Below are 17,288 nucleotides of genomic sequence, written 5' to 3'. Positions count from 1 at the left end.
CAATGTCACTAATGATAATTGAGCATATTGTTGTCAAGATATGGGAAGTGATCACATATATAACAAGGTTCTTAATTTTTTTGTATTATAGACTCCTTTGACATTCTGGTGAGCCCTGTAAATCTCTTCGAGAATAATGTTTTTAAATGCATAAAACAAGATAAATAAGACTACTAAAGAAATTTTATTGAAATAGTTATCAAAATGTTAACAAATAATTTCAGATTATTTAATTAAAATTAAAAATTCCACATCAAGAATCCCTGATATGGGGGTGGCTAGGTAGCAAAGTGAACAGAGCACTGGCCCTGGGTCAGGAGTACCTGAGTTCAAATCTAGCCTCAGACACTTAATAATTACCTAGCTGTATGGCCTTGGGCAACACCCTTAACCGCATTGCCTTGCAAAAACTTTAAAAAAAAAGAATCCCTGATGTGAATATTATTGAGATGTGATTTCTTATGATATTTCATTCATATACTACTTTGAGAATAAGAGAAAATCAGCTTCACTTGGTTCCTATGAATGAAGAAAACTTTTTTCATATTCTTAATGTTTACTGTTCTTAGCTCAAATTAACGTTTGAAAATATAGTTCTGCTTTTTGGGCTTTTTTTTAAGTTTTTTCCTATCTTAAAAAATGAAAGGATATTATTTAAGTGCATTGGAATAGAAATTGTTGAAGCTGCAAGTTAGTTTTCTTGGAATTAGTCAAAACTTATTAGTCTATGTGTTTTGTGGGCTGTGATTAAGAGTAGTGTTGATAACTTGGAAATATTTTTTTAAAAAAGCCACAAAGTGATTATAGAAATTAAAAGAATTTGTGAAGAAAATTTGGCAGACCTCTGGTTACTTAGCCTGAGAAAGATATAGTTTTCAAATATGAGATTTAAATGATCAATTATTCTCTGGTTTATTCACCCCTGTAGATAGAAGGAAATCATACTGTTGAGCTATTCCATCAGTAGTATAACTATCTTAGGCAACTAACTACAAATTGAGAGTTAAGTAGATCAAGAAATGAATGGGAAGAGTGTGCTGGATCACATTTGAGAACTGTGTCAGGCTTTCTTTGATCTCAGATATCTCTTATTACTAATACATAGTTTAACGTCCTTATTGTTCTGATGTGTCTTCAAATTTTTGAACATCATAATAAAAGATTAGAATTGCATGTAACTGAAGGGACAGTGGAAAGACAGATTATTTATATAAACTATATCATATTAGCAATGATGCATGCAGAAAAGTGGCATAAAAGACATGAACCAAGAACATTTATGTTTGGAAAAAGAAATGAGGTGGACATTAGTGAGTATTGTAATGGTATCTGCAAAAATATGAAAAAAAAATAGAAAGGAGGATTTTCAGCACTTTGGGTAGGTCCACTATGCAGGGTTTAGGGAAGACCATGAAAATCACACATTATGAAGGTGTGTGCAATTGCAGTAGAGTGGAGAAATTCCATGAATTCATGAATCCATCAAAATGAAGGAAATACTGACAATATTGTTGATCTCTAGAATGGATTAACAAAAAAGGTTTGTAGACCTCTTTATTTAGAGGTCTTTGAAAATATAAGGTTTTTTTGTGTCTCTTGAGTGATTTAGTACTTTAACTGCTATGAATTTTTAAAGAACTGATGCATTACTCTTGTGATTATCACATTTGGAAAATGCCAAAGAATTGTTATTTATCCTGCTTGGGTGTCAACAAATCATTTGAGCAAGTCTGAGGTAGATGATAATAAAGTTTTAAGTTTGTTTATTCATTTAAAAAAATTATTTCCTGTTCGAAATCTGTCTCCCTCTATCTGTCTTCTCCTATACTCATTATAAAAGCAAGAAATGCAATACTCAAATTACATATGAAGTCATGTGAAACATTTCTACAGTAGTTGCAAAAAGAAAAACAAGAAAACAAAGTGAAAAAAAATTTCAGTCTGTGCTCAGAGTTTGTCAGTTTAGAGGTTTTAGTATTTTCTATCATTCTTTGTAATTTTCATGGATTGTTGCATTGATCAGAGTAGGTAGCATTACAATAGTGATATTAGTGTGCACAATATTTTTGATATGACTGTGCACAATATTCTCGTAGTTCTGCTCACTTCACTTTGCAGCAGCTCATAAATATTCCTAAATTTTTCTCCTCTGTCATTTCTTTTTTTTTAATATAAATTTATTTTTCCAACTACATGCAAAGATAGTTTTCTCTTTTGTCATTTTTTATAACACTGTAGTATTCCATTCCAGTTATATGTCATAGCTGGTTCAGTCATTCACTAGTTGATGGGCATCTTCTCAATAATTAATTCTTTGCACCCACAGAAAGAACTGCAATAAATATTTTTGGGTCCTTTTTCTTTTTCTTTGAACTGTGGTGTTGCTGGGTTAAAGGGAATGAACAGTTTTATAACTCTTTGGACACAGTTCCAAATTATTCTCCAGAATGGTTGAACAAGTTTACAACTCCACTAACAATGCATCATTGTCTCTCCTTTTTTATATCTTCTCCAGCAATTGTCATTTTTCTTTTCTTTCATATTAGCCAATTTGATGGGTGTAAAGTGGTATTTCCTAACTGTTTTAATTTAAATTTCTGTAATGATTTAGAGCATTATTTTATGTGACTTTTGATTGCATTGATTTCTTCTGAAAACTGCCAATTCATATCCTCTGAACACTTAATGGAGGAATGATTTTTTTTTAAAATAAATTTTGCTCAGTTCTTTATCTATTTGAGAAATGAGAACTTTATTAGAGAAACTTGCTGTAATTTTTTTTTGTCTTGTAGTTTCCTTAATTTTGACTACAGTTTGTGCAAAATTTTTTTTAGTGTCATCAAAATTATCCGTTTTACCTCTTGCAATCTTCTCTATCTTTTTTTGTTTGGCCATGAACTCTTTCAGACTCCATAGATCTGACAAGTATTTTTTTCCACAATCCATTGGATATCACCTTTTATATCTAAATCATGTATCCATTTTGAGCTTGTCTTAGTATATGGTGTGAGGTATTTGTCAGTGCCTGATTTTTTTGCCAGATTGCTTGCTTGTTTTCTCAGCATTTTTTTGTTAGTGAGTTCTTAGCTCAATATCTTAGATCATTGAGTTTATCAAACACTAGATTACTATGGTCATTTATGTCTGAATATTGTGTTCCTAATCTAGTCCATTGATCAAACACTCTATTTCTTACCCAGTATTAGATTTTTAAAAAACTCTTTATTATTGTTGTTGTTGTTGTTTTTATTTTGGTAAGGCAGTTGGGGTTAAGTGACTTGTCCAGGATCACGCAGTTGGGTGTCAATTGTGTCAAATTTGAACTCAGGTCCTTTTGACTCCAGGTTTGGTGCTTTATGCACTGTACTACATAGCTGCCCCTAGATTTTTTTTTATGATTACTGTTTTGTAGTATAGTTTGAGATCTGGTATTACTAGGCCTCCTTCCTTCTTTTTTTAAAAGTTGATTTCCTTGATATTCTTGATTTTTATTCCTCTAGATGAATTTTATACAATTAATGTATTCATATTTTTGATCTGACTTGTAAATATCTTTTTATATACATAATAATTTATTAAACATATTCCATTCATCTAACATAATTTGTTAACTGTTCTGTCTAGAAGTATATAAAATAAGCTGCCATATTAACAATTATTTATTTAGCTTTAAACTTTGCTTCAAAATTCAGCCAGTTAGAAGCATGTTGTTTTTTGCTTTTGTAACCTTGATATGGTATACAATTTTATTAAGTTTTGAATGAGTCTTTATATAAAAAATAACTACCTTGAACATTAATTTAATATAGAATAGTGTCTTAATATTTATTACTTAGACATTTTTTAAAAAAAATTATCATTTTCTGGCTACAGGACTTAGACATAAAAAAACAATACTATAAGCAAATTAGAAGATCAAGGACTAGTTTACCTGTCAGATCTATGGAAAGGGGAGCAGTTTATGACTAAGGAAGAGTTGGAGAACATCACCAAAAACCAATTAGATGATTTCGATTACATTAAATTAAAAAGCTTTTGCACAGATAAAACCACTGTAACCAAGATCAAAAGAAATGTAGTAAATTGGGAAACAATCTCTACAACTAATGATTCTGACATTCTAAAATATACAGAGAACTGAGTCATATTTTTAAAACAAAAAGCCATTCCCCAATTGACAAATGGTCAAAGATATGCAAAGCCAATTTACAGATGAGGAGATCAAAGCAATTCATAGCCATATGAAAAAATGCTCTAAATCCTTAATTATTAGAGAAATGCAAATTAAAGCTTCTCTGAGGTACCACCTCACACCTCTTAGATTGGCCAATATGACCAGAAAGGATAATGATCATTGTTGGAAGGGTTGTGGGAAATCTGGGACACTATTACACTGTTGGTGGAGCTGTGAACTCATCCAGCCCTTCTGGAGAGCTATTTGGAACTATGCCCAAAGGGCAACAAAAATGTGCATACCCTTTGACCCAGCAATACCACTACTGGGTCTATATCCTGAAGAGATGAAGAAAAAGGGTAAAAACATTACTTGTACAAAAATATTTATAGCAGCCCTGTTTGTGGTGGCAAAGAATTGGAAATCAAGTAAATGTCCTTCAATTGGGGAATGGCTTAGCAAAGTGTGGTAAATGTATGTCATGGAATACTATTGTTCTATTAGAAACCAGGAGGGACGGGATTTCAGGGAAGCCTGGAGGGATTTGCATGAACTGATGCTGAGTGAGATGAGCAGAACCAGAAAAACACTGTATACCCTAGCAGCAACATGGGAGTGATGTTCAACCTTGAAGGACTTCCTCATTCCATCAGTGCAACAATGGGGAGCAATTTTGGGCTGTCTGCAAAGGAGAGTGCCATCTGTATCCAGTTAAGGAGCTGTGGAGTTTGAACAAAGTTCAAGGACTATTCCCTTTAATTTAGAAAAAAACAGATATCTTATTGTCTGATCTTGTTAACTCTTAGAATTCTTGTCTCTTCTCTGAGGATATGATTTTTCTCTCTCATCACAATCAATTTGGATCAAGGTACAATATGGAAACAAAGAAAAGACTGACAGATTGCTTTCTGTGGGGGGTGGGAAGTAAGATTTGGGTGAAATTTGTAAAACTCAAATAATATCTTTAATAAAAATCAATAAAAAAAATTACTATTTTCCTCCCCTGTAGAATGAGAGACTTAAGAAGCTTTGTACTGATCTGGAAGAGAAGCATGAAGCAGCAGAGCTTCAAATAAAACAGCAATCTGCAGATTATAGAAATCAACTTCAACAGAAAGAGGTAGGTAAAGGAAGATTTCATCTTATACTTTTGTAAATTTCATTTCGTGCTTAATTACATATGGTGTGAGATAATTGTCATTATATGTGTGTGTGTGTATATATATATATATATATATTACATATTACATTTACATTATAAAATTTAGATTATTAATTCAACCAGATCTATTTTGGGTTGTTTTTTTTTTTGTTTTTTTTTGCAAGGCAAATGGGGTTAAGTGGCTTGCCCAAGGCCACACAGCTAGGTAATTATTAAGTGTCTGAGGCCGGATTTGAACTCAGGGACTCCTGACTCCAAGGCCAGTGCTTTATCCATTATGCCACCTAGCCACCCCCAGATCTATTTTGGGATATTAAATTATATGCCTTTGAGCAGGTTAGTTGAAATGAGAGAGTTGAACTAGAAAAATTCTTAAACCATAATTTTCTCTAGCTCTTTCTGTTTCTTTGATTCTATTCATTTCAGGTCATGATATTAATAATTCAGGATCTGCCTTTCAAGAAGAGTTATAATTGTACTAAACAAATATAATCAAAATTATTTTATTTAACTTTTTTGTTTGTTTAGAGCTTTAAACTTCAGGGAGTGCTATACATTGTACAGAGAGCTGGCCTCAGAATCAGGGATATTTGGGTTTAAGACTTGCCTTTAAAATGCATACTAACTTGTGACCCTACACAAGTTACTTGACCTCTCATTGCCTAGGAAATTCTTCAATACTCTAAGCTATAGATCAAATTCTCATTGCATTGCTTCCTGTGCCAGTGAGATGCAAATCTCATCCAGGAAACCTCAAATTGGTAAAATCCTTCTTAGAGATAGAATGCTTAACAGGCAGACAAACTAGTCTCTCCCTGCTTTCCCTTCTGTTTCCCCCCTTCATCCCCCCCCCATCCCCACTCCAAGCTACTGTTTAACTGGGTGACCTTGAACAAGTTGCTGAAAGTTTTGTCATTTTTTAGATTGGGGGGTTTTAGACAATCTCTAAGACTTTTTCTAATGTTACAAAATTCTATAATTCTTCAGTTTTTTAAGTGCTCCAAATCCATTTAATAATTACCAATAATTATAGCAGAAAATAGAATGAATTATTATATTTTACATAAGTCAGGAAAACATTTATTAAGTGTTTAACATGTATCAAGCACAGTGTTATATACTGGGAATACAAAGAAAGGCAAAAAGCCCAGTCTCTTACCTCATGGAGCTTACATTCCAATGAGGGAGCAAATGTATAAATAATTAGATACACACAAAATCTATACAGAATATTTGAAAATCATCTGAAAGGGGAAGACATAAGGAGCTGGGAAGCCTGATAAAGTAGTTTTGCAGAAGGCAGGATTTGGGCTGAGTGTTAAAGAAAGTGTTGTATTCCACAGGAAGTCCCACTGGCTTAGATGGATATTAGTGTGTGAAACAAGGGATAGGGGAAGTAAGCTCTTAAGAAGACTGAAAATATAGGTAGGGCTTAAGTTGTGAAGAGTTTTAAGCAACTAAGAGAAGACTTCACTATGCTTTAGAAAAAATTAATCTTTTCAACTGAATGAATAGATTGGAGAGGGTAGAATCTTGAAGTAAAGAGAGTAAGTAGAAGGCTCCTGTTGTCTAGGTAAAAGGTGATAAGGGCTTAATCTAGAGTGGTAGGTAGGTGAATGGAGAGAAAGGGATGCATGTGAGATAAATTGTGGAGGTAGAGATGATAGGATTTGGCAAGAGATTTGATATATGGAGAAAGTGAGAGTAAGAAGTTGAAGATGATACTAAGGTTTGTGATCCTGGTTGACTGGGAGGATGATGGTACTCTCCACAGTTCATAGATTCTCAGTAAGTACAAGAATTGAGACATCTTTTTAGCTAGCTATGTGTTTTATGATTTGTTTATCATGTGTCAGATTTTCTATGGAGTTAAGGGGTTTTTGAGAGAGATATGGAAGAGATTGATTCTGTGGTTATTTTCCTTTTTAGCTCATTTAGACATAGACATTCTATGATTAAAAATAAATATGCCACATTAGAATAAATATAAAACTTTTAAAAGTTCATTTATTCTATAGTATTATTTTTTTCTTTCTTGGATACATAAATGTTTCTTTGTGGCAAAAAAAAATCTTTGCAATTGCAACTATATAGCTTCCTGTGTTTCTACTAAATAATTTCTATAAAGGACTTTATGTATTGTGTACATGCTTAGAGCTGTGCTATGTATTCCATTGCCTTGTTGGGAGAGAAAATAATATTTGAATATTTTCAGTGTTCTTTTGGTTTAAGTTTTCTCTTGATCATCTATTTTTGCTCTTAACTTTGTATTCATGTTATCCCCAAAAGTTGTAAATTATATTATTTTGGAAATGTGAGTTAACTCATAGTAACTAAGTTTCCATTAAGGAGTAGCTACAAACAGAAATTAGCTTGTTGAAATATATGTAGAATATTCCATACATCTACAATTCTATTTCTCTTAAGAAAAATGAAATGAAGGAAACAATAAGTAAACATGACTTTTATGGCAAATTTTATGAAAGGGGTGTGTCTGTGTGTGTGTGTGTTTTAGGAAGGTGAGAGAGGGGGTGGGTATGTGAGTGAGATACACAGAGAGAGATAGTGTATTTATATAATACAATCATATTTAAATATATTTGTATTTGTTGGCTATTTGAAATAACTCAATTAATGGAGCTGGATTGTGTTGCTTTAGTTAACATATATAGTAACAGACTTAGCTTACCCATTATTTTTTTAAAATATTTATTCTTTTTTTTTGTACAAATAATTTTTTTATGCATTAATAAAATATTGTTGTTTAAGAGTAAACAGAATACCCCCTCCTCCCATAAAATATAGACTTGCTTGAGCAATAAAGTAAAGGGGGGAGAGAAAACATTAAAATTAAAAAAATAATAGTAACAATTGTAGGTATGGCCAGGTGGCGCAGTGGATGGAGCCCCAGCCCTAGAGCCAGGAGCATCCGAGCCCATATCCGACCCCATACACCCCAAACAATCACCCAGCCATGTGACATGCAAGCCACCCCAACCCCACTGCCCTGCAAAAACCAAAAAAAGAAAAAAATAGACCCAAAATAAAATAGTAATAATAGTAGGGGTGGATGGGTGGTGGACAGAGCATTGGCCCTTGAGCCAGGAGTACCCGGGTCCAAATCTGGCCTCAGACACCCAAAGATCACCCTACTATGTGGCTCCAGCAGGCCACACAGCCCCATTTGCCTTGCATCCCCACCCCAAATAATAATAATAATAAAAAATGTGCTTCAGTCTTTGTTCCAACACCAACAACTCTGTCGCGGGTGGATCACATTCTTTATGGTAAGTCCATGGCAAAAGTTACTTCCATAGTTTTCCACCATTGCCATTGCTGATCACAACTCCCTACTTTTATTATTTCTCCACTACCATGTACTATATTTTCTCTCTCCTTTCACTCTATCTCTGCTGTAGGGTAGCTGAGTGGCGCAGCAGACAGATCCCTGGTCCTGGGGCCAAGAGGCCCCGAGCCCCCACACCACCCCATAGTCCCAGCATCCACCTGGCCCTATAGTCCTGGACAGGCCATCCAATCCCAGTCCCTTGCAAGAAGTAAAAAGGAAAATGTGTTATATCTGACCATTCTCCCCCCATGGTCCATCCTCTCTTCCATCACTCACATCCCCCCCTTCCCCCTGTCCCCCCCACTTCTTACTCCAGATGCCTATACCCCATTGAGTATATATGCTGTTTCCTCTCCTAGCCACCTCTGATGAGAACGAAGAGTCCCTCATTCCCCCTTGCCTTCCCCCCTTCCATATCATTGCAATAGCTCATTGTAATAAAGAAAAAACTTATATGAGATATCTTGGCCTATTCCCCCTCTTCTTTTCCTTTCTCCCATTACATTTCCCTTTTTTTCTATTGACTCCATTTTTTACACCATATTTTATCTTCAAATTCAGCTTTCTCCTGTACTTCAACTATAAAAGCTCCTCTACCTGCTCTATTAACTGAGAAGGTTCATATGAGTATTGTCAGTGTCATTTTTCTATGCAGGAATACATGCAGTTCATCATCATTAAGTCCCTCATATTTTCCCCTTCTCCTCCAATCTCTATGCTTCACCCAAGTCCTGTATCTGAAGATCAAACCTTCTGTTCAGCTCTGGCCATTCCAACAGGAACATTTCTAATTCCCCTGGTTCATTGAAAGTCCATCTTTTTCCCTGGAAGAGGACATTCAGCCTTGCTGGGTAGTTGATTCTTGGTTGCATTCTAAGCTCTTTTGCCTTTCGGTATATTCTATTCCAAGCCCTATGAGCTTCCAATGTAGTTGCTGCTAAGTCCTGTGTGATCCTGACTGCAGCTCCACGATATTTGAACTGTGTCCTTCTGGCTGCTTGTAATATTTTCTCTTTGACTTGGGAGTTCTGGAACTTGGCTATAATATTCCTAGGGGTTGGTTTTTTGGGATCTCTTTCTTGGGGGGGGGGGATCGGTGGATTCTCTCCATTTCTATTTTGCCCTCTGCTTCTAGAATAACAGGGCAATTTTCCTGTAGTAATTCTTTGAAAATGATGTCAAGGCTCTTTTCCTGACTTTCAGGTATTCCAACAATTTTTAGATTATCCTTTCTAAGTCTGTTTTCCATATCAGTTGTTTTTTCAATGAGATGTTTCACATTTTTTCTAATTTTTCATTTTTTTGGTTTTGAAGTAATAAATCCTGGTTTCTCGTAAATTCATCAATCTCCCTGAATTCCATTCTTTGTCTAAAGGATTTATTCTCCTCAGAGAGTTTTCTTATCTCTTTTTCCATCTGGCCAATTTTGCTTTTTAAAGCATTCTTCTCCTCAATTACTTTTTGAACTGTTTTATCCATTTGACCTAAGCTGGTTTTTAGCATGCTATTTTCTTTGGCATTCTTTTGGATTTCCTTGACTAGGTTGCTGACTTCATTTTCATGTTTTTCCTGCATCTCTCTCCCCTTTCTTTTCCCAGTTTTTCTTCTAACTCCCTCATTTTATTTTCAAATTCTTTTTTGAGCTCTGTCATAGCCTGAGCCCAATTTCTGTTTTTCTTGGAGTCTTTCAATGCAGGAGCTTGTGCTTCCTCATCTTCAGACTGAGTATTTTGATTCTTCTTGGGCTCATATGCAAAATATTTCTCAATGGTGTTCCTCTTTTTTCTCTGCTTGCTCATTTTCCCAGCCTGAGCCTGTTTTTGGGGGGTGCTTCCTGAACTTTTGGGACACTCCCAGAAGCGTCTCAGTGTGTGAGGCTCTGTCTTCCCTCCTGGTCTGTGAATGACCATATGCAACCCCACTCTGCCACAGGGCTGAGGTGGGGGGGGCCCTGCTGTTCTATGGGGGGCCTTGACTGTAAACAGAGCCCCAGAGTCCTGTTCTAGGGGCAGAGCTCTGCAGTCTCTCTCTTTACTCCCCTCCCTAGGTTCAATGGGCTCATGCCTTGGGGGTTCCTGCTTATGGGCTTCGCCTGCTTCTGTTTCCTGGGCTGCTGAAAGACCACTGGCTGTGTGCCCTGAGGACTGGGTTTCACATGTTCCCTCTGGCAGAGGTCCCCCCGCCGTTCCCCCAATTTGTGCCTGGTGCTTCCTGGGGCATAGCTCAGGAGACTCCCCTACAGCTTTGAGCCAGTGCCCTGGGGCTGCCTCTGGGAGGCTGAAGTGAGCTGTCCCTCCCACCCCTTGAGTAGGAGAACTGCCTCCCTGAGTCCCTCTGTGGGTTCTGTCTCTTGAAAGTTTAGTTAGAGTCCTTAGTATAGAAGTTTTATGGAGAGCTTCTAAGAGATGTTGCTCTCTTGTCACCATCTTGGCTCCGCCCCTCTTACCCATTATCTTTCTGACTCTGTTTTTCTATACTGGTATACTGAAAATTCATAACTAATTGAGAATATTCATTGTTGCAGTTTTAGTATGTAAATTAAACCAACATGTATTTAAAATATTAAGTTTTATGAACATCATATTGGATTGCTTTATTAATTAGGGAAATCTCTTAGTTTAAGAGGCTCCAGGTGACTGGGTATTCATTAATATACTGTACAAATTTTGGACCTTAAGTAATTTTACTGTTACCTATTGTAATCCTTATAATATCATTTTTCTTTGCTAAAATATACATTTTAAATATGTAGGTGGAAGTCAGCCATCTAAAAGCAAGGCAGAATGCACTACAGGATCAGTTGCAGAAGTTGCAGACAGCTGCTCAGTCAGCACATTTGGAAGTTGGCAGCTTACCTTCAACAACTTCAGCTTCCTTTGTTTCTGGAATTAGTCATGATGTTTCAGCTTTCTATGGAGATGACATGGACATTGGGGATATAATTTGGTCACAACAAGAAATAAACAGATTGTCAAATGAAGTTTCAAGACTTGAATCTGAAGTTGGCCATTGGAGACATATTGCTCAGGTTAAATTCATATTTTTTTTTTTATCAGTAGGAATTGAAATAGTGAAAAACAACATGAGTAATTGATAGAAAGCAAGTCTTAAAATCAGGAAGATCTGTATCAAAGTTTTGCCTCTGAAAAGTACTATCTGTGTTACTCTGGACATGTTGCTTAACCTCTCAGTGTCCTAGGCAACTCTCTGAAACTTTTGCAGAGCATTTTCAGATCTATAATAATAGGATTTTTTTCTTGCCGCACATTCCCTGTACCAATGAAGTCACAAGTCTAGAACCTCCTTCAAGAAAAGAAAAAAGAATAAAATAGTTATTTGCAAGATTAAAAAACTGTTACTATATTATAATTTTTGCAGGATTTGAGTTCCTTCTGTATTATTTTTCATGTCTTATTATTTAATTCCTGGTACAGTGTGGCACCTAAGTTAATAGAGCTGACAGTATCACTATCTTGACCACACTTTTCCCTAAGGAACCTATTTGCCTGTGAGGGTCAGCAGAGCATAATTTGTAAATTATTATTTAGTTTTTGAAGTGTTAGACATAGAAAAATTTGGTTATTTCTCATTTGAATTAATTTTACTGTTGTAGAAACCAAAATGTCTAAGTTTAGAATATTCATTTATTTATCTTTTGATATTGTAGTCCAGTCATATGAAGATGGAACCTCTTCCAATTATGTTAAAATAAGGATGCATATCTATGATCAATATCCCTATAATTTATGCTTTCTTTAAAAACACATTAAAGAGTCTAGTGATCCTCAAAAACAAACCATACAAAAGGTCAATCTCTTTGTCCCACTCATTTCCTTAGAATTTTGAAGTTTAGGGATTGCTTCTCTATGTTTTGACAAATATACAAGATCTTTGAGTACTGTAAATACTAAATGGTGATAAAGATTAATGAGAGATTTAATGCCTTAAATAAAAAGAGAATAACTAAAATTTAGTTTGTGGTGTCATTCATTCATTCTTGGAGCCAAAGGAATTTTTAGTTATAGAACAAGAAATCCTTTATTTGAAAAAAAAAATTATGCAGTACCTTTTACTTAGTTTGACTGGTGTTAACATTACTACATTTGGCATTAACCTTTAACTGCCACATTTCAATTTCAGTTTCAAATCTTATCCATCAAGAAAATAGTAACACCTTCAGTTTCTCTCCTTAGCTTTCATCTTTATTGAAATCTTGTTTCCTCTACTAACATATGAACTTCTAAGATAGAGATTGTATCTTGTAATTCTTTTGTATTCTTTTTAATAACTACCATAATGCACAATGCATTCTGGATATAATCAAAGCTATTTGTTTACTGAAGAATTTTATGTTATCTTCTGGAAGCTCTCTTTTAGAAACCATGAAAGTATTTTTATGAGTCAAGAAACATATGAGTCATATGTGGATATATGTCTAGACAAAGAACAGTTTCTCTAATATTTTGAATAATTATGTTATTATGATGTTTTCTACTTGTTCTTGAAAAAATTTTGGTGGGATTAAGTTTTTAAATAAATAGTTTTTTAACTTTTTATTAATGTATAAGGGTAGAAAAATGTTTTCTTTATTTTTTTTAATTTAGTCTTCCAAAGCACAAGGAACAAATAACTCTGATCAGAGTGAAATGTATAAACTACAGAATACTATCAAGGTAAGACAGTGTGCTTGTAAATTAACTACCGTAATGTATAATGCAATTTCTTTTAAATTGTACTTCTAATGTAAAGTAGTTAATGATAATTAGTTCTGTTACTGTAATGCTCCCTTGTCTCCTATCTGTGTTTCATACCATCTCTGCTCCCTATTTAAGGTTCATAAAAAGACAACTCTTCTTTACTTTTATTTACTGTTTTTACGTTTATTTATTTTTTTGCTTTTTTACTTTTATTCTGTACATGTTTGTTTATATATGTATATGTAAAATATAGACACATGTACAACATGATATGTATATGTGAAATGTGTTCTTCTAATGAATATATTTCTTTAGTGAGTCAAACTTTGCAGTGGAATGAACATTGAACATGGTTTGGAAAGCCCTAGGTTTGAGCTCTAGCTTTGATATTTGTGTGATACTGATAAGTAACTTTGCTTTCAAGTTCTAGATTTCTAAGAGAGCATATGAGGACATAATACATTTATTTCTAAATCATAGAGTTGTAAATACTTTTTAATTCTTAAAGCACTAAAGAAATATAAGTAATTTTCTTTCACTGAGAAATAAGTTTGTAAGGCTATATATTTTGATCAGTGTTATATGGTTTATCTTTATTAAACAATAATTCCAATATCACAGAAGTTGATGCAGTATTATTGCTATTCAGGTTAGGAAATGTTGACTACTTCAGTGTTATAATTTATTATGTTATTCAGAGAAATTAGTCAATTTGCCCAGAAGTAGAATTCTTCTAATTTGTGTGTGTATTTGTGTTTACTTGTATGTAAATATGTATGTAAAGATAATTGTCTTTATGATATGAATTACTTCTGGGTGCTTGTTACTGAGCATAAATGTTTATATAATCAGTTACATATATATATATGGGATAACATTTGGGGGATTATTTTAGCAATAAAAAAAAACTTTGACTCTTCCTTTTGTAAATAAACTTGCTTTTAGAGTAGCTTGATAGTCCCCAGGACTATTTTATAAACCTCCACCAAGTACACCCAAAAATATAAATGACTACAAAAAAGTTATGAAATGTCAGTCAAAGTGATTTTTAAGAACTTTTATGTGCTGCTTATTTTTGCTTATTTTTATTCTCTGTTGACTTTGAGGTTTTTTTTGAGTTTATTCTTATTCCATTAAACATGGATAATATAAGAAAATATAGAAACTTCTATTTTTGAAGGCTTGAGTGGAGAGGAAGAATGATTTCATATTGCTTTAAATTTAGATTCTGAGTTAAAATTTCTATTGACCTTAAAATATTTAGTCTGTCTTAATATAATAATTTAAAGTTGACAACAGTAACTGATTTATATTCCTTTTACTTATTGAACTTAAAGGGATTTTTTTTTCTAGGAACTTAAACAGAAATTAAGTCAGGAAATTGATGATCATCAACATGAACTGTCAGTATTACAAGATGCACATCGTCAAAAACTAGGAGAGATAAGTCGTAGACATAGAGAAGAATTGGGTGAATATGAAGAAAGAATTGAAGAACTTGAAAATCTATTACATCGAGGTGTTTAGTTTTGTCTTCATTATAGTTTGTAACTGATAAATTGTGTGAATGTTTTATTGTTATCAGGGAATCATTGACAGAGGATCAGCATATATAATGTGACAGAGGTTGCTGAAATTTAGTTGGTTTGTTTAGTGGCACTTGCACCTGTGAAGAATTCAGTGACAGGCCACTATGATCCCTATTTTGTTTTTCCTAGTAATAATTTCATTTACTAGTAACAAATGGCTAGTATAAATGAGCTAATCTTAGAGTTAATTTATAGTAATTCTACTATAGGTTTTAATGACATATTATATTATATTATGATATATTAATTATATATTGTAACATAATATATAACTTTATTAATTATATTAACTTTTGCCAACACCATTTCTCTTTGTTTTATGATTATTACTCTTGTTCTTCTACTAAGAGTTAACTAGCAAGAATTATTAGTTATAGCTCTAAAGTACTCAATTTATACCAATTTTTTTAATCAGAAACTGACCTCTTATATTTTTATTAGTTTGTTAATAGGAATTAGTCTTATATATACAAGAAAGTAGTAGTTGATCTTTTTCTTGGAGACAGTTTTCGCATCAAAATGTTTAGCAACTGCTGTCTCTTCAAAGTAAAATTGATAGTAGTGTTCACATATTATCATTTTCCATACCTTCTTAGTCTTTTTTTTTTTTTGCTAGTACTTTTTTTCAGATAATGCTAACTCCTGGAGCACCAGATCAAGGAGCCAAAGTGTAGCTTCCAAAGATTTGTTTGCAAAGCTACGATTCCTTTTAGAGAACTGGTTTTCAGGTTAGGAAGTTGGACTTCAATTTCATGAAAGTGTAGTCTGGACATTGTATAGTAATGACCCTGAACAAGCTACCCAAAAGTTTGCAGCAAAGGTAATCTGGCTATCAAAATTTTTATCTCTCATAACCTACTGGCATATAAAATTTCAAAATTTGAAACTACCTTAAAGGTCTTGCAATATAACCAGTCCCTGAATCAGAATTGTGTTTTACAACTTCCCTGTAGTTAAGCTAAACTTTTCCCTTAAGTGGTAAATAGATTGCAGTTGTAAATTTCCATTGCATTATCTTGGTGAGAAAAATTTTTTTTTTTTGGTGAGACAGGGGGTTAAGTGACTTGTCCAAGGTCACACAAGTAGTAAATATCATGGTTTTTTTTGAGGTTGAATTTGGACTTAGGTCCTCCTGTCTTCAGGCTGGTGCTCTATCCACTACACCACCTATTTACTATTTAAGTGGTACCACTTTAAAAATAATGGAACCTAATTTTATTTTATTTTAATTCCAACTCAAGTATACATACTTTTTAGCAAGTATTTCAGCCAGTGACTTTGAAAAAACTTTTGTGCTTTTAAAAATAAACTTTTTTTATTTTGAACTTGATGAAAGAGTATTTCCACATACAAAGAACAGAAAAAAGTGAAAGATTGTGCATGCAATTGTGAATTTCTGATACATAGTCTATTCAACATATCATTTCCAAAACTGCTGTACTTATCTGTATTTTCTCCTGGATATCCTTTTGTTCTTTTTTACTCACTTTTTAAAAATGCCTGACTAATGCTATTATCTTCTTTTTTCCTGCTTTGCTGTCATTATCTGCTGCTTTCTCTCCCTCCCCCCACCCCCATTTCCTTCCCCCACAGTAAATAAAGTAACCCTCCATTGTGATAAATAAGTCTAGGCAAGTAATGCAAATCCAAACATTGGCCATTACTGAAAACATCTTTGCTGGGAGTCCATCATCTCCTTACTAAGACAGGAAGCATGTTCTGTTTTGATCCTCTTCATGGATGTCCAAACTTTTAGCTCTATTGGGACTCCATCACCACAAAAGCTTGTTAAAGGCCACATATAGAATTTAATATTTATTTAATATTACATTGTAACTCATATTAGCAATGAGTATAATAATAATAATAATAAAATGTAGTAATACTACATGAATAGACTGAGGCCAGTGGGTTGTGGGTTGAACAAACCTGCTTTAGAGTCATACTTGATTGTGGTAACGAACAGTTTTTAAGACTTTCAGAATTGATTCTCTTTAATGCTGTAGTAATAGTATAACTGTCTCCTAGTTCAGCTGACTTTGTACTAGTTCTAAGTTTTTCTGAATTTGAGATTCTTTTGTCATTTCCTAAGGTACAATAATAATTCCATTACATTAATTTTTATTTTAGTCATTTCCCAATAGATATTCACTCCCTTAGCTCCCAGTTCTTTGCTGCAACAAAAAAGTGCCGTTCTGATATTTTTGTATATATATATACATCCTTCTACCCTTCCCCTCTTTTTTTGATCTCTGGAATACAAGCTCAAGTTGTTTCTCTTTGTCAAAGGATATGCAGTTAAGTAATTATTTTTAGA

The 17,288-nt window shown here is 33.8% G+C and overlaps 1 protein-coding gene across 1 annotated transcript in view; it reads left to right on the top strand.

Moving 5' to 3' along the window:
* Positions 1–17,288, top strand: part of TRIP11 (thyroid hormone receptor interactor 11) — a 73,252-nt gene that overhangs the window by 7,416 nt on the left and 48,548 nt on the right. The window contains exons 3-6 of the mRNA XM_074235421.1: positions 5,184–5,294; positions 11,438–11,713; positions 13,290–13,358; positions 14,736–14,901. Of these exons, the coding sequence (XP_074091522.1) occupies positions 5,184–5,294; positions 11,438–11,713; positions 13,290–13,358; positions 14,736–14,901 (622 nt within the window). The remainder of the gene's footprint in view (positions 1–5,183; positions 5,295–11,437; positions 11,714–13,289; positions 13,359–14,735; positions 14,902–17,288) is intronic.

The sequence above is a fragment of the Macrotis lagotis genome, chromosome 4, assembly GCF_037893015.1.
Source record: "Macrotis lagotis isolate mMagLag1 chromosome 4, bilby.v1.9.chrom.fasta, whole genome shotgun sequence".
Taxonomy (NCBI): Eukaryota; Metazoa; Chordata; class Mammalia; order Peramelemorphia; family Peramelidae; genus Macrotis; species Macrotis lagotis.
This window is presented reverse-complemented; position numbering and strand designations above follow the sequence as displayed.